Source organism: Numida meleagris, chromosome 3 (assembly GCF_002078875.1).
Source record: "Numida meleagris isolate 19003 breed g44 Domestic line chromosome 3, NumMel1.0, whole genome shotgun sequence".
Classification (NCBI taxonomy): Eukaryota; Metazoa; Chordata; class Aves; order Galliformes; family Numididae; genus Numida; species Numida meleagris.
In genome coordinates this window covers 18,680,446-18,698,287 of record NC_034411.1, presented here as the reverse complement: position 1 = coordinate 18,698,287, position 17,842 = coordinate 18,680,446, and the positions used below count along the sequence as shown (strand labels likewise).

Genomic DNA, 17,842 nt, shown 5'->3' with positions numbered 1-17,842 from the left:
GTGTTCAACAAATAGAGCTGGAAAATATAAGGGAGAAGGAAAGTTAAAGTACATTTGGATGAAAGGGAATGTATTTACACATCAGACTCCATGTGTCATTATTTTCTGTTTATTTTCATCAGGCCCAAGCAGCTGCATGTGTAACCAAAGACATCACTAAGATAATAATGATATCATGACCCATTCTGATGTTATAAAAACTACAGTGTGGCTCAGTTTATATTGAATTAGTTTATTTCACTCTGGGTAATACAAATGTCTGACTGAATCTATACAGCAAGTATGGGGCAGGTCACTGAGGAGCAGCTTTGAAGTATCATCTAAGACTGGTGTGGAAATCCCACACAAAATCTACATTTCTCTTACTACTAAGCAGCTTCTGATGAGGAAAACAGGTCAAACAGGAGATGCTAAGTACCAGCTGCTTCTCTCTGCCTCCCCAGTTTGTCTTGGTGTAAAGATCCAGCTCTCCAGAGGGCAGACTGTCTTCACATTGATCAAGTGGGCCCACACCAGATGAATCTTCATGACCCCTTGCTACCATCCTGCAAACCATACCACACCTTCTTGTACTAAAAGTAGGGGGGGAAAAAAAAGATTTTTATAGTCTGGAAGATGTGCAGCCTTCACAAAACAGCTTCCTAGTGTTACTCTGACACATAAGGACTAAACTGCGACTCGTTTCAGCAAGTTCAACTTCAACAAAGGAAATCAAAGCAGAGAAGGAAGTCATCAGAGAATTGCTGCACTCAGTTTTAAGGGCTTTTTTTGTCTGCTTGCTTTTTAACTTTTCACCTTTGGAGAAGTTCTCAAGCTTTGGTGTTGTTGCATGCCTTCTTGGTGCACTTTGCTGTCCTCCTGGAACCCATTATTTGACTACAACACTTAAGACCCATTAGAAGCTTCCAGCAGCAGCATTCTGTTTAGGCTTCGAATTCCAGGCCCAAGTGTGTAGTCTAAAACCTGAAGTCAGACTCTGAAGGTCCCTGTGGAGCATGGAAGAAGAGGTGCATGTTTCCACGTGGTGGTCTAAATAGACCTAGCAGCTTATCAAGAAACCCACATTGTTTAAAATAAATGCTTAAGTTGTTTTGTGTCTGATGTGCAAGCTTTGCAGATTTTTGGCTGCATGGTGTAGCGAGCAGATAAGAAAAAAGGGAACTGGTTCATGTAGACAATAAAATCATTCATAACATTGAGCCTATACTTCCAGACAACTGCATTTTAGCCATCACTAAAGGTTGTTTCCTGGCTGCTCATGTTTGTCTTTCACATAAGACTTCATGCAATATTTCTTGAAATACATTAATTGAATTGTATTAACGAGCCAAAGTCTACAGAAGGGTGTCATCCCTTGACTGTCAATGGCCTGGGAACAGGGACCAAATAAATGCCTTCCTGATCCCACAGGTGAGGCATGAAGCTGATACGCATGCCATCTGCCAGGACTGAAGGGCACCTCTGAGCACTCCAATCTGCAAGCTGAAGATTGGACTTGTGAACTTCTTAGTCTCTTTACTAATCCTAAGCTACTTGCACAATGACCAAAATCAATGAGTTCTGTGATTAAAATATACCTACATGCATCAATTCTGATGTGGTTACTTGCAGTTTGACTCAACAACACTAAGACTGAAGTCAAGATGAAGCAATCAAGAAGCAAAAGTTACACATGATCTTGAGACCCCTTTCACCTAAGCTAGACTAGCTACTCACATCAAACCCTGCTAAATGCAAAAGTCAGGAAGTTTGAGAATGTTGTCCGTTTCAAACTCTTCAGCTCAAAAACGGTGTTCACGGCCTGTTTTTTTTGTAGTACGTCTGGCAAAACAGTGCTCTGACCTTCACTAATTCTCAGTTGCTTTCCTAATAAAAGAACAATTCACAATATTAAGTGCAATAAACTTTAGGACATTTCTATAGAGATCAACATTTTTAAACATTTACTCTTTAGTATACATTCAAACAGCTTCAGAGAGTTTCTTTACAATGCTCAGCTGTGCAAACAGAATTTGGCCTATTTAACAAAGTCTTATCAATGAAAGCCCAGAAGAAAAAAAAAAAAAACAATCTCAGAGGATGAAGGAATTGGTTTAGTTGGGCAAAACGAGCAGTAGTTGCGAGTGACGCAGTGGAGGTTCCTGTGGTTCAGTTCCACATAGCTTGCAATATCTATGTTTTCAGAGCAGGAAGAATCATCAGTCTTTCAGATCAGCAGAACTTCATTTTTAATTAATCAGAGTGAAAGGCTAAGTGCCTGGAATCTTTGCTTAAGATTTGTTTGACTTTAAAACGTATATCAGCAGTTAAATTAGTCACAATTGTTTAATTATTCATACAAGAATAGTTACCTATCTTGAGAGAAGTGCCCTTGCAATCATTTCAGTAAATACAGTTGTATTAATCAGGTTGAGGATAACAGGTTCAAAGTTGTAAATCCTGGAAATCTTTTACCACACTAAATGTTATTATAAGCATTAACGCATAGTGTCTGCTTGTTATCGTGACAACAGCAATTCCCCAGAGGTCAGGAGGTTTATGCTAAGGCACATATCCTTAAGAGTGCTGAGTAAAGAGCACAAATAAATCGCTTTTGTAACTGAATCCCAACACCTACTTGCCTTTCTCTCCACCAGTACAATTAGTTGATATCAAGAGGCACACACAGATGCATCCTTAGAATCATAGAATCACCAAGGTTGGAAAAGACCTCCAAAATCATGTAGCCCAACAGTCAACCTACCACCAATACTTCCCCACTAAACCATGTCTCTTATTACCACATCTAAATGTTTCTTGAACACCTCCAGGGACAGTGACTCCACCATCTCTCTGGGCAGTCCATTCCAGTGCCTCACCACTGTTTTGGAGAAGAATTTTTTCCTAATATCCAACCTTGAGGCCATTCCCTCTCGTCCTATTGCTAGTTACACAGGAGAAGAGGCTGACCCCAGCCTCACCACAACCTCCTTTCAGGCAGTTGTAGAGAGCAGTAGGGTCTCCTCTGAGCTCCCTCTTCTCCAGACTGAACAATTCCAGCTCCCTCAGGTGCTCCCCATAAGACTTGTGCTCCATACCCTTCACAGCTTCATTGCCCTTCTCTGGACACGCTCCAGGGCCTCGATGTCTTTCTTGTAGTGAGGGGCCCAACACTGAACACAGCACTCAAGGTTCCACCTCACCAGAGCTAAGTACAGGGCGATGATCACCTCCCTGCTCCTGCTGGCAACGCAATTTCTGATACCAGGATGCCACTGGCCTTCTTAGCCACCTGGGCGCACTACGGGCTCATGTTTAGCTGAGTGTCAATCAACACCCCCATTTATTCCACGCAGTCTTCTTCCATCCACTCTGCCCCAAGCTTGTAGCATTGCGTGGGGTTGTTGTGGCACTCACATTGATTTACACTCACCCCAAGCTCCCTAAAATGCCTTTGACATCTGGAGATGATCACTGAATCATAGAATGGCTTAGGTTGGAAAGGACCTTGAAGCCCACCCAGCCCCAACCGCAGCTGTGGGCAGGGCTGATCCCCACCAGCTCTGGCTGCCCAGGGCCCCATGCAACCTGGCCTTGAGTACCTCCAGGGATGGGGCACCACAGCTTCTCTGGGCTTTTGGCTTCTTAGGAACTTTCTGTGCCTGGTGAAGCGCTGCTGCTGTGATGCAGCTGGCTGGCTGCAGGTCAGCTTCCTTGCAGCCTTCTCTGAGACCAGATTCTTCCTGTAGCCCTTAATTTGCCTGGCTCTTCACAAAATTTTTGAGGTTTCACAAGTATTTCTTTAATGAACATTACTGCAGGCTGTTTGTATTGATCCCCTTCTCCAAATGGCTTGAAACTAATTACCCCAGCCTTTTCTATTCACGTTGTTATTATTATTATTTTTAAAACACACTTCTCTGCAGTAAGTTGTCTTAAACATCACATCCAACCAACAGAAATGAAACCCAGCTCTGTCAAGAGTGAGCTAGCGCCTGAGCTGAGTGCTCATTTCAGCCCTAGACCTGGCTGCGATGAACTCTTTCCAAATTTTCAACTTTTCCAAATTCCCTTAAGCTAACACAGAGAGGAATAACTGGAAAAATTGAAAACTGCTCTGTATGTGATCTTTCCTCCTTATCCATATCTAAGCCAAGGAGGACTCAAAGCGGACAGACAGCAGATGCTGGGTGGTAAGCAGTGTAGGAACAGATGCTGCAGTGCCAGCAGAGAGAGAAGAGCAGCCCTGGATGGGTGGGCAAGGGAGAAAGGAGATTAGGGAGGGGAAGGAATCTGAGAAGAGCACGAGGAAGGCAAATAATCAAAAGGGTCAGATGAGCTGGAAGTCCCCAGATAGAGCCTGGGTGGAGCTGGGACCACCAGCTCCAGGAGGGTGATAAGAGTGTGTTGTGTCACGGAGCTGTTGCCAGGCAAAAAACATGCTGCAGGAACAGCTGCCCATTGGATCCCCCTGAACCAAGCTGCAGGATTTCCCTGGGCAGCTGCCAGTTGCCAATACTTGGCCCACTGCGGCCTTTTCTTTTTTCACCCACACAGGCCTCGCTAGCATTGAAAGTCCACTTTTATGCTCCTCTCCACCCAGATCACTCAGAATGGTAAAAATCAGCATGAACCTCATGAACCAACTTATCCAATTTCAAAGCGATAAGCACAAAGGATGCAGCAGACAGAAGGCAACAGGGATATCCAGCGGGCTGGATCTGTACCCTGCCAGGATCAAGTAAAAACTCCCACGTGCTGGATGGTGATAGATACGTATGGCAGTATATGTGAAGTGCATGCACATATGCGCACATATGTGCATGTGTGCATCACAAAATAACAAGGTTTCTCCTCAGACCCTCCCTGCCATCTCCCTTTCAGTAGTGCTTGCCATGGAAACAACCTGAGCCTGGTCCTCTGTCACAGGGCTGTCCCCAGGCCACCTTCGCCTTGGCTGCTTTTTGCTGTGAGTGCACGTGTCCCATCCCAAGAAGGCTTCCCTCGGCCCTGCTGGCTCCACGCACAGCACGGGCATGCTGCCAAGCTCCTGGGCCCTCTGAAAGGGCCCTGTGAGCTCAGCCCTGCTTTGTACCCCTTGGCCCCCCGCTGCCGCTGCCTCACACCACTGCTCTTTGGCCAGGACACAGAGTGCTCAAGAGAGCCGCTATTTGTCTTTCAGAAGGAAACATAACATAAGCGCTCGTTGGGGCCTGTGAATATATCATAATTAGGAGAAGCCTTTGATTTCTGACAGAAATAATATGTATTGCAGCAAATTTGAAAGAACAGCCAGGACAGCAATGCTCGGTCTGCCAGAGGGCACAGTCCCACCACCCAAAATCACTGGTGTGTTTGCTGGAGAAGCAGAGCCCAGCATGGCTAGCAGGAGGTAGGCGGACTTACTGGCACTGTGAATGTAAAGATTTGCTTGGTTAGGATTGGATTTCATAGAACCACAGAATTGTTGGAGCTGGAAGACTCCCTTAAAGGCCAGCTAGTCCAACTCCCTGCAGTGAACAGGGACACCTACAGCTCCATCAGGTGCTAGAGCCCCATCCAGTCTGGCCTTGAGTGTCACCAGGGATGAGGCATCCACCCCCTCTCTGAGCAACCACAGTTATGTTGGGCACCCCAATTGTCTTCCTGCACTACAATTTATCAAGCTATCCCCAGATAATTTAGGTCTGCCCAGTTTCAGCCTCAGAAATTACATGATGCTGGAAACATTCACCATAGAAAGGTGATTCCCAGGTGGCAACGTCCCCAGAATCATTTGGGTGCAAATGCAGCACCTCTGTCCGAAGCACAAGAGCAGAAGGGATGACCAATGGGTACTTTGTCATGGGGTACATCCTATATGCTGCTGGCCTCTTAAGCCAGACCGTGTCATGAAAAAACACTTTCTGTGAGCAATCTGGGCAAGCAAAGGATAACATCCCTCGTTCACATAGCAATTTTAAAGAGAAATTGCTAGTTAAAGCAATTTCTGCAAGATTTCATGACATTTATTATGCCGATTTGCAATAGCCTGGTGTGCTTCCTGTCTCAAGACTTGATGGATCTGCTCATCAACACCAGATAGAAGATAGATTTCTAAGGTTTGAAAAAAAAATGAGTTGTTTTCTTACTCTTGAATTGTGCCATCCTTTAACCACAGAACTTGCTGTACACTTGCAGGCCTCCTGGGTCATTTTAATGAATTGTGTAAGGTCTTCATGAATTCATTTTACCCATACATACTGAAAATTCCTGTGCCATCGTTCTATTGCCATCTCCTCAAAAAATGATGGGCAGCAATATGTGGTCAACCACATACAGAGATTTATTAAAAATGGGTGAACGCCATAAAAATAAATATAAAAAAAATTTACTAGGACTGGAAGCAGGTAAAGCAAAGTGCAGTGCCATATCAAACGTGACGCTTGTCTTGCACTTCTTGTTTTCAGAGCCATGCAAGCTGCCCCAGTGATAGCATTATCTGCATGCCATACGTGCATTGCTGATGCCGGCAGCCTTTCCCCTCCCAGCCCACCCTGCACTGATACAGCAAGGCATAGGCACAGGGGGGGAGCAAGCCTTTTGGCCCCACTGGCTACTAGATCTGTTAATGTCCCAGGAAACCAGCACCAATCTCACCTCCTTTGTGGTCTGCAGCCACTGCTACCGTGTAATATACAGCAGAGGCTCAGTGCCTGAAGGCCACGTATTGATTAATAAATTAAACAGCATATGGGGACATTTTCAGGCACTGAACCATGACCATATGCATTAGTAAGCTGTTCAAACATTTCACAGTCTGTGCCAACTAGCACTCACCCAAACAGTTCCCGGGCACAGTCCAGAGTCAAGGACCCTCCTGCAATTGGCCATTATCAGGCAGCCACCCTCTTTTGAAGTGGACAGTATGCAAGCTGTGCTATGCCAATGTATTTAATGTGCTACTAGAGAAGTAGTTGATAGTGCTCTACTATAATGGTAGTAATTGATACTGCTTCCCTATTTCAGAAGTAGTCAATAATGCTTAACTATAATAGACAAACGATAATACTTCACAGTTATTCAAATATCTGCTATGTCTATAGACCAAGATACGTGCTTTTTTTCATCAGACAGGCAGTGCATCTGCTATCCCACTAAAGAAAAGAAACTCATCAGAACAAGGGACCACACTTCAAAGGCACTGCAACTTCCAGACTGCTCTGGAGAGCTCATGTTGAGCGTACAACCAAGCCTCCCCACCTAGAATTTTATAGCAAAATAACTCTGTGCCAGCAAAATGCAGTTAAGACTCAACAATAAACTTCACCTTTGCATCAAAGGGCAAAGCTTGTGACCTCAAAGAGCCAGAGGCTGACTCCTGACCACAGGACACACCTTCTACCCCAAGATTTTACCATATATCTCCTACTCTCATGTTTACTGAATCTCCACCCTGCCCTAACCAGAAGAATCACCAACTTCGTCCTGGCTATGCTCTAAATTTGACAGAAAACTTGACTGACCATTTATCACCCATTCGTGACCACCAGCATTTCCCCACTTCCTACTACAACCTCAGAGTAGGTCAGGATCTCCACCACATCAGAAACAATTTGAAGATAGATACTGTGCACCCAGTTGTGGGGAACCCAAAGCAGTCTCCTGAAATATTCTTACAGACAGGTATATGACTAAACCCACACATATACCATGCCAAAAAAAATCTTCTGCACAAGGAGGACACAGATACAGAGTAAGGGCCTCAGTGTAGAGGAGAAGGCTTTGAATTCCTAGTATCTTATATCACATATCTGACAACAGAGAAAGCAGGAGATCTGGGGAGAAGCTAAACACTAAATCAGCAGGCATCAACTAGCAGAACTGGGTAGCAACACAGCATCTGCATTAGGTTGCAGCCAAGATACCCATCTAGAACCTCTACTGTGAGCTAAAAATTCACTCCTGTGTTAGAAGAGGCTGGACTGCTCGCAAATGAAAAGTTTCTGGATGTCTGTCCATTTTTCATCCAAATGCATTACAAAATTTACATTAATAAGCTCGTGTGTTAAGAGGAAACTTTACTCAGAGGTCTCAAAGTAGTCCAAACCGACAGCAGCTCTCCATTACTACCATACATTAAGCAGAACAACAGGTTTATTTAAAAATGCACTTTATTTACAACACATTCAAACTTCATTTTGGAAAAAAATATAACTGTACATAAAACTTTAAGTTTTTCACTAACAGTTAATAAAACCATAGCAAGATTTACAACTCATTGATTAAGCAATCATGGAAATTACATTTTGGCACGTTATTTAAATCACATCATGAACAGAAAAACTGGAAGAAGTTTTAAGCAACATAACTCCATAAGTGTAACAACTTCATAGAGTGACATCCTCAAACCAAGGTATCACTATTTAAATAAAATATTTAACAGAAACTGTTCCCACTGTACAGCAGAATAAGAAAAACCTATAGAAATCTCCATCGTGCTTGGATTACCTTTTCAGAATTGTCCCCTTTACTCGCTTTCTAATGAGAGATCCAAGTTTTCCCCTAAGGTGTTAATGAAAGACTGATGGACACCACTGATTTCATTATACCTTCTCAGGTTCAGAAATCAACTTTCTTTAAAAAGATGTTTCAAGTGGAGTGCAGGGGAATTTAAATATAAATAATCTCAATCAGATGACTCATTAGACAACACACTTCTACACAGACCAAAGGACATGAAATATTCCTTGGAACAGCTCACATCAAGTCATCGATCCACAGACGTTGGCTTCCGAATAAAAGGGAACACTCAGGAAGGAAAGCATTAAAGTAGGGTAGGAGAAAATGAAAGCATAGGAAGAACTAAACAAGGTCAACAATCAGTTTGCAATGATAAAGTACTTCACACAGCAAAATCAAAGTGGGTGTACTTGTATAAAGTGAAGTGCAAAAATTAAACCAGTACATAAAAGAGGTATTTATAAATCATATTATAGGTACATGTCCATGACCAGAAGGATAGCAAAATTGATCTACTTTTATTGTAAAGATAAAGAATAAGAACATGAAGAGAAGGAAAAAAATGGTTTAGTTACAAGTCAAGAAAAGGATCTGAAAGGACAGAAAAGTGACTGAAAACTTGGTTGAAAAAAAGACAACACTGCTAAAAAAAAAAAGGCCATATTATTTTTCTTGACAGAGAAGAGCAAAGGCAAGATTTGCACTTTGGAGAGTTACTGAAGAAAAACAGTAATTGAATTTACAGTAGGAGAATTTATGACAATGCAATACGCTACAAAGCTGAATTTAGAATAAGTGCCCATAAATAAGTGCAAATACTGAAGTGTATTGTACTTCAAAATGAGGTAAGCATACTTCAAGAGAATTGGAATGCCAAGAAATTAAGGGAAATTAGCCAATACAAAATACACACTGATTGGAATGATGTCATCTATCAAAACAGAAAGGGACCGCCCAGCAGAGCCTAGCTATCCTATGTTTAAAACAGGAGACAAATATTCTGTTGCTGGGCTGAAAGGAAGGCAGGGATACCAGGTCAAATCCTTTGCTGGGTACCCTGACAGCCCCTGCATGAAAAAAGCAAGGGTCGCCTCATCAGCAACATAGCTCTGTTGATTTCGCTTGCTAATAAAACTGTTTCGTTTATGTTTTTTAATCTGCTTGTTTTCTAGACCTGAAGATTTCTACAGTCCTTGGTATTTTCCTATTTATTTACAGTACATTCAACCAGACAAGAAAAATTGTTTAAGAATGTTACTTCATTGTATTTTCAGGTTACAAACTTCAAAAACTTAAAAAATAGATAACCACTGTTTTAAGAAACACTGGAAAGATAATGAAAAAATGGTCCATTTTGTCAAATGCCCAACATTACACATGCTCACCCTCTCTAATTCCAGAGTAAAACAATACTGACTCTCCATCTTCAAACCATTTAATAAAATGTGTATATAAAAAGATTACCTGATTTAAGAGACAAATGCATAATTAAGAAAGGGTGCTTGCTTTAGAGGGTATCTGAGCTGTAAATTCCTGCACAGATTTTGTTGATATTTTGGGAGCCTTCTATTCCAGTTCTCAGAAAATAAATCTATAAATGCCTTTGTTATTGAGATCTAAGCCCCTCCATTTAGACATCATCACAGATGAAAACAAGGACAAGAAACCAGAAGTAAGGGCTGTCTTACTTCATTCCGCATGCTCTCAAAGGACAGAGCAGTTCTTGAAATGCTTCCTGATTTTCATCAATTTGCACAAGAGCTGCAAAGCAAAATCCCGCCAACGGGATCAAACAGAATGGAGGATCAATGGTATTAGGATATAGTTCAATTTTTATAATTCAAACCTACCATAAAAGGGCTATAAATACATTAATTCAGCCAGGAACTGCTCAAAAGGGGTAAATACAAACCTAGAAGTGTGCTATTCAAACTGTTAACACACTGCTCCAGTAATACAATTTTCCAAGCAGCAAAATACCCTGCTATGTGTTGATTTCATGTAATCTTCCTTATTAAGGAGCTGTCTGCTTCCAAGCCAGCCTTACAAGGAGGCCCTGGTATTTTCCCAGCCCAGCAGGAAATCGATTTGCCCTTTCTACTAAGCTGTCCCTGAGTTAAAGACACCACTATTTTATAAAGGTGTCTCCATGAATAGCTAGCTAAATAGCCTGTCCAGGCCACATGGAGCACTGAAAAGCTGCTTTCAATAGCAAGAAGAAATTATTTGAAAGCTTCTGGAGTCTAAGAACTGCACTCAGTGTGGATTAGGTAGTGGGTCCCCCTCTCTCAAAAACCTGGATAGAAGTCCTGACCAAAATCCAACATTTGGTGACTGGGCATGTCATCTTGTTTTCCTTAAAGCAGCCTTGCACGTCTTTAAAAAAAAAAAAGCCAAAAGGACAGTGGAACTGCTTCACCAAATACCTCAAAATGAACCTCTTGGCAAGGAGAGGGCTTAGAATTTTCCAAATAGTTGAGACTAAAATAGGAAAAGCTCCCAATTTATATATTTTTCAAAATTAAAAAAACTCCCTCTAAGTTATAATGCTGCTTTATAAAACTTTAAATGGAATTTCTCAATGAATATAAAATTGTGTCTTAATAATAGAATTGTAGATTTTTAACTATTCATAATAGGCATATTAGCTTATTTATTCAGCACAGATAAGGACAGACGCTCAGAATTAAATACACCACAACTGCTCCACATAATAATGAATTAACGTCGTGTCTGCTTTAACTTCTGTTGTTTGGGAGGAGCAGGGGTAAGAACCGAGTTGCATAATCACAGCGGTGAACTAGATCAAAAGTTAACTGGATGATTGCCTGCATTTTCATTTGCTAGAATCAGTACAGACAAGGCTAGTAATTTCTTACTTTCATGACACAATGCATGCTCTTTAGCATCGTGTATCTGTGATTAGGCTAAGGTTCCAGTATCACTGCTAGAGAAGCAAGACCATCTCCTGCTCCGCCCCTAAATACAGGAGGCAAGAAAATAATGCAAGCCAACTATTCCTGAGTGCTCTCCCTTCCATCAGTCAGACACCCTTAGTTTCATTCACAAGCTTCAGAAGCACAAGGTACTGGCTATGCAAAGTGGGTTCTGAGGATCAGTAAAACATCTCTACTCAAGTCCATTACAAACATACAGTACTTCAGCCCAGTACAATCATCAACTTGCTACAGAGCTCTCAGGAAGCAGTTCATTTTCATTCCCAGTGGCACTGGCCGTACACTGCAAGCATCAAGGTAGACAGCAATACACCTCACCCACTCAAGCAACAGGAACATACACAGTTTGATAAGGAACTGTGCTAGGCTGTATCAGAAAAAATCTCAGATGAATGCAACACCTTTTATGGAAATATTAAGCCTCATCTCAGATACAAGCTTTTTAGGTGTATTTTGGTTTACAGCTAAAGCAGAGAAATATTTTTGCCATACCACCTTCCGCTACAACCACTGCTGAGACACTTTCCTGCCTGTACACCTTTATTCTATGAAAACACTTTGCAGAGTAGACAGAATTGTTTAAAATCGTGTACTGCTCAACTGTGACTTGTCATCAGACACTTCGCCATTTTTCATGTCTTTAACACTATTCTCTGTCAGTGGAGAGTCAATACGGATTTCAACATCACTTTTACTTGAACCATTGTCTTTACGCTGTGCAGAAAGGCAGCTATCATTTTTTTCAGTATAGCCATTAGTCTTAGCCAGCGGTGCCTCCTGTTGACTGCAGCAGAGCTGAGAGTCACAAGCTTTTGAGATACAAGGTGAGCTGCACAGGAGACTGGAGGTCTTGTGGTCAATATATTCGGGCTGGATGGTCACAGAGTGGATCCCTGCTTCATGGAAAACCTTCCGGATTTTATAGGCAGCATCTTGGTAATCAGTAGGGGTTTGGCACTTGACATGAAGAGTAGCAATGTTCTTGCCTCCTGCAAGCTCCCACACATGCACCTCATGAAGACTGCTAACCCCTGGGATGCGAGCTAGCCTGTCAGCTGGAAAACATAAGAGAAAGGTGTTAGAATGTTTGGTGTGCTGGCTAGTTCTCGTTGAGCACTTAATCCAAAAGCAGCAGTCTCCAAGCAGTATTTTCTTAAGTATAGCTCTTTGAAAGGCATCTCCTACCCACTGCTTTTGGTTCACAAACCCTAGGTAAACACATAAGCAGGCCCTTGCCTTCTTTTTGGGACCATCTCTGCCCAACGGCCATTTACCTTCAGTTTGTAGCAGCAGTGCTGGAGCAGCACTTTCTTGGCCAAGGCCCATATATTCTGATTTGTTCAGCCTTCAGCATGCTGGAATTCCAGAAAGACCCACTACACTACAACTAAACAGTGCAAACAGTGCCAGAGAGCTACAAAAGTAACCAGTCTTAATGGAATTTTCTAAGTTGTTTTGGAAGACTTTCAGAAGCTGCTGCTGCAGGGTTGGGAGATACTATAATTCAATGCAGTTTCTTTCACAATTACACCACACAAAGCATTAGCAGCTCAAGACCTGGTATTTTTGATGTGTTGTTGGAGTACCACATTCTCAAAATACATGCTTTAACTAATCCAGAGAGATTTGAGTCACGTTGCTAGGATACAGGCATGCGACTATTTCACAGTTCTGGAGAATTTAGAGCTATTATGAGTAAATAATCCAAACACGTCATTCCAGAAATAACATATGCATTGAAATATATCATTAAAATTAATAGCATTTCAACAACAAATGTGACTTACTCAGTAGTTGCATATTAACACCTTTGGGAACCATCTGCAACAAAATAATTGAGGTCTCTTTGATAAGTGGGAACGCCGAAGACAAGATTATGAACACCATAATTATTGTCAGGCTTGGATCGATGTAGCACTGCCAGTTACAGGGAGCATTAGCCTCCAGAGGAAGCACGTGGAAGATTGTAGCAGCGACTACCACAACAACAGATCCAAGCGCATCTCCCATAACGTGCAAAAGAACACCTGAAACAAAGGACAATTTCCATTAGTCTTTTTCTCCCCTCAGCCCTATTAAAAAAGGTGCAATATTCCAAGCATTCATATCATAACTAGAGTTTTCAATGCCAGCTTTGAGAACAACACAGCAAGGAAAACACTGACTCTGAACCACAGCTCTCTAAATGGGATGCATTACCAGGGTACGCTAGCAACTGTGGTTCAACTGCAATGCCATGGCAACATAACGTGTCTTCGTCTAAATGCCTGCAGATTATTAAGAGATCCTGGCACATTCAATCTCAATTCTCAATTAAAAACTGATGACTAAACCCTATTAGTCCTACCCTGGAAGCTAAGTTATCCAGAGACCACATCCAGTAAGTAATAATTATCCTCCTCCATCAGTTTCTACTATTCTGTTGAAGCCTCAAAAAAATTACCAAAGTGAAACCTAAGCAGTATCCATTCTTATGGTTTCAAGTGACCCCCATACTCCAGTTTTTTGGATCAAACTCTATTACTAGTTTTAAACCTTGTCCTACTAACACTACTAGCCCTCAGACTCAAGAAAAGATCAGAATCTGGTTCAACAGCTAGCTGCACTCAAGGTAAAGACAAACAGGTCCTGTAATAGCACATTTTTAGCTGTAATTCAAGTGTGATGACCAAGCAGTGTTCTTGCTACAAAGTTACAACACTGTAAGAACTTCCTTTGTGCTTCATTTTTTTTCTCACTACTCTCCATTATCTTGCCGCCCCTTGTCATTACCAGAAGACATTCCATTTTTCCTCAGTCTTTACCATTCAGACTCAAGACTTCATTGCAACCCACGCCTAATCTGTAGCATCTCTAAATACAAGGTTAATTTCTTCGACTCTACTTTTTATTCAGAGTATGTGACAGAACAAAACAGGTAAATTCCTTTTAACATCCCTAATATGAGCACTTTCCAAAGCTGCCCTCCAGTGTAATCCCTCCCTCCAGGCTAGAGATGCTGCAAAAGTCTCCCTCTGAAACCCATCTGCAATGCAACTAAGAGCTCAAGCTCTTATGATGCTGAGCACTGGGCTTCTTTAGAGCTAGAACCATGTCCATTGCTGCTGCTTCATGCCAGCTCTGGGCAGGAACACACACCCTCGGCACGAGGAACGCAGGCAATAGTCACTAGAGTTCCTTGGAATCACTGGGATAAGATAAGAAAGTAAAACTCGCACTGAATCCAGCTCTTTCTGCTGGAGACAGGAGTGCTCTGCCCCATTTGGCAAACTCCCACACAGTTTTACTGGCCGTAACAGTGTTGCAGTGTTTCCTCTTTCATTTATAAAATAATCTGGATTCAGCAAGTGCCCTCAGCTGCTGCGCTAACAAGAGGGATAGGCAGGATGCAATTTCTAAGGTAACTAACAAGAGAGCTGAGCTCTAAAGGAATGAGAAAGTGTTTCAGGAAGACATTTTTCAAATTAGGAAATAAAGTAAGCACATCAAAGTGCTATTACAATTGAGTATACTGGATTTGGAAAATGCTTTTTGATCCGACTGGCAGAGTTAACGTGATTAATACAGACGGTGTGGTTATGTATCATACAATGAACCCATTTCCATAGGCCACCAAAGCTATGGCTATAAAATAGAAAAAGATTTTTTGTTAAGATATGATGAAACTACAGATAACACAGCTCCCAACAGCTTGTGTGGCAAAGTCTGAACTACTCTGCATATATTCAAGATGCAAAAGGAATAATCTTAGACTACAGTAATTAATCCAGCTATGCAGAATGTCTGGATTCCTGTTCCTACCATTTTTACAGCCAAGGAAGCCATTCCTCTGCCAACCATTCTGCCCAGCCACGCTTTTCAGGGAGGCCCTGACTCTAAAACATTCAAACTTTTTACCAAGTGATTATAGCTATGTAGCTAACTTCCAGCAGCAAAACAAAAGCAGATTTTGAATAATTCTCTTTTTACAAATCAAACACCAGTATCTTAAAATAACCAATCCAAACCTCCTTATCCTTCAGACTTTTTTGACTCTCTTCAGCATCAGAATACTGAAATACTACTGTTCAGACAAGTAAAGACTTTCCTAAAATATACTCATTGGTTTCTTATTCTCCTCTTCTCCACTCCTGAAGACGACAGTCTGCTCCAGTACTCTTAGCACCCTAATGCCATAAAATCCAGTAATGCTTATGTCTAGCTATTCAGGCAAACATTCCTCTAGCACGTGGTGTAGTTTGCCAGGTGTCTTCCTCTGCACACACATTTGCATAACTCTTAAAACACATTTGAAGGACAGATACACACACCTAAAAGCTGAGTGCATGACTGCCATGACAGCCTCTTGGGCTGAATTCATGTGACGTCAACCCATGTGGTACTAGAGGAATATCGCATCTCCTCAGATGCTGATATGTCACCATCGGAACCCTGAAATTACCAGTCTGCTTTCATCTTTGTAACAGCCCTTTCCTTGGAGGACAAGTCATTATGAAATATACTACTTTGGGTCCTGTGAGAAACTGGTATGTGAATACGTATGCATATAAACACCTATACAAAGAGACTTGGTTAATTTATCCCCAGAAATAGCCATTATGTTTCTCTCTGCAGATAACAAGAGAGCTGCCAAAGCATGACACAGAGGGGGCTGACTCTGCCCCAGCCTCTCTCAGAGAGAGGTTCATAGTTCAAGGACCTGGAAAAACACATGCAGAGCTACCAGTTTCAGCACCTTTCTCCTCATATTGACTGAAAACCTTGGGATTACTAACAGTGGGATTTAAAGAAATTCTTTTTTCTGCCCAAAAACGTTTAGAAGTTGAAAACTGCTTGCCTAGCCATGCAGTGACTTCAAAGAAAAGCCTCGTGAAATGCCTGCTTGACCTTCCTATATGGTCTCCATCATCTTGTGCTCAGCGCAAGGAGCTTTGCCTCCTTTTCAAAAAGTTAGGATCACAGAACCACTGAATATCTTGAGCTAGAAGGGACCCACAAGGGTCATCAAGTCCAACTCATGGCTCCACACAGCACCACCCAGAATACAAATCCTCCATCTGACAGAATCACAGCTCAGCTGCAGCCTTCTAAAGAATCACAGCACGATCATTCAGAGCCAAGCCAGCAACACACCAATTGCTGTTACACTGTTATCTCACACAACCAAGACCGTCGTGCTAACCAGAAGACTCCTAGGCTGCATTTCATACCAGTATATGGGAAAAATTAAATGGAAGCCTGCAAGTGTTTAACATTAAGACAGCATTAGTTACCATACCTCTGATGTTCAAAGCTTCGGACTTTTTTTCTACTTTCCTCCCAGACCCCTCCTCAGGGCTTTTTTGGTCATTAGGTGATTCACCTGCATTCAAAGAAGAAACGCTGTGTTGTGTATAAGTTCTACAAACAGAAAAAACATCAACTTTCTCACAACCAAGTTCTTTTCAGAAGGAAACAACAAGCACAGCCCCAGCGCTCCCTCCCCCAGCACAAAGTACAAGGTGAGACGGGCGCGGGACTGCACTCGGGGTGGGGGACAGCAGGACGGGGAAAGCGGGGTGCAGCCGAGAGGCACCTGCTTCGGTGGTGCCGTCCGACGGCCCGACCTCCCGCCCTGTCGGGGTCTTGGGGCGGCGGCGGCGGCAGCAGGCGGCCCAGTCCTGGAAGACGAGTAGCCCCACCAGGTTGACGGCCAGGCCCAAGGCACCGACGATGAGCACCAGTTGGGCGTCGTCGATGCGCTCGGGCCGGGCGAGGCGCAGCACGGCTTCCACGAAGATGGTGAAGCAGAGGGCGGTGAGGAAGACGGCGTTGCTGAGGGCCCCCACCGCCTCGGCCCGGCTGTAGCCGTAGGTGGCGCGGGGGCCGCGGCGGGAGCGGCGGGCGATGCGCCCGGTGGACAGCCCCACGCAGAGCGAGATGAGGTCCGACAGCATGTTGAACGAGTCGGACACCAGCGCGATGGAGTTGCCCAGGTAGCCCGACACCAGCTCGGCCGCGAAGAAGCCGGTGGTCAGCACCAGCATGAAGATGAGGCGACACGTCTTCCCCGAGTACCGCCCCATGGCGGCGGACACCGGCGCCCCTCTCCGCGCTAGGAGCGCCGCCGCGGCCCCCGCCGGCCCTTAACGCCGCCAGGCACCGCCCCGCGCCCGGCCCCGCCCGCCGCCCCGCTCCGCCTCGCCGGGCCGGGGGAGCGCCGCAATGGGGTCGGGGCGCGGGGGGCAGCAGCCGCGAGTCCGCGGGCTGCCCCGCTGTGGGGAGGGGGTCGCGGCGCTGCGTGCGGGAGCTTGTTCGGCCTGGAGAAGAGAAGGCAACGGGGAGACCTCATTGCAGCCTTCCAGTGCTTGTAGGGAGCTTACAGGCAGGAGGGGGACCGACGTTTCACGTGGTCTGATAGTAAT

General features: G+C 43.6%; 1 protein-coding gene across 2 annotated transcripts; it reads right to left on the bottom strand.

Annotated features, from left to right (window-relative positions):
- SLC30A10 (solute carrier family 30 member 10) lies at positions 8,137-17,542 on the bottom strand. Of its 2 annotated transcripts, XM_021392826.1 has the most exons (4): positions 17,014-17,542; positions 16,717-16,800; positions 13,226-13,465; positions 8,137-12,493 (listed from the first exon to the last, which is right to left on the bottom strand). In XM_021392826.1, exons 1-4 carry the CDS (start codon positions 17,501-17,503, stop codon positions 12,018-12,020), a joined length of 1,290 nt encoding a protein of 429 aa, XP_021248501.1. In that variant the 5' UTR covers positions 17,504-17,542; the 3' UTR covers positions 8,137-12,017. The 2 variants fall into 2 exon arrangements, 1 of the variants encoding a protein (XP_021248501.1); XR_002437372.1 differs by lacking the exons at positions 13,226-13,465; positions 16,717-16,800; positions 17,014-17,542 and adding an exon at positions 12,996-13,083 and having other exon boundaries at positions 12,410-12,493.

Excerpts from the sequence above, each read along its gene's own strand:
- SLC30A10 (XM_021392826.1), bottom strand. The coding sequence starts at position 17,503 with ATGGGGCGGTACTCGGGGAAGACGTGTCGCCTCATCTTCATGCTGGTG. Across the intron at positions 13,466-16,716 it reads CGAAGCTTTGAACATCAGAG|GTGTTCTTTTGCACGTTATG; the intron begins GTATGGTAACTA and ends CCTTTGTTTCAG. Across the intron at positions 12,494-13,225 it reads TGTTAATATGCAACTACTGA|CTGACAGGCTAGCTCGCATC; the intron begins GTAAGTCACATT and ends TATGTTTTCCAG.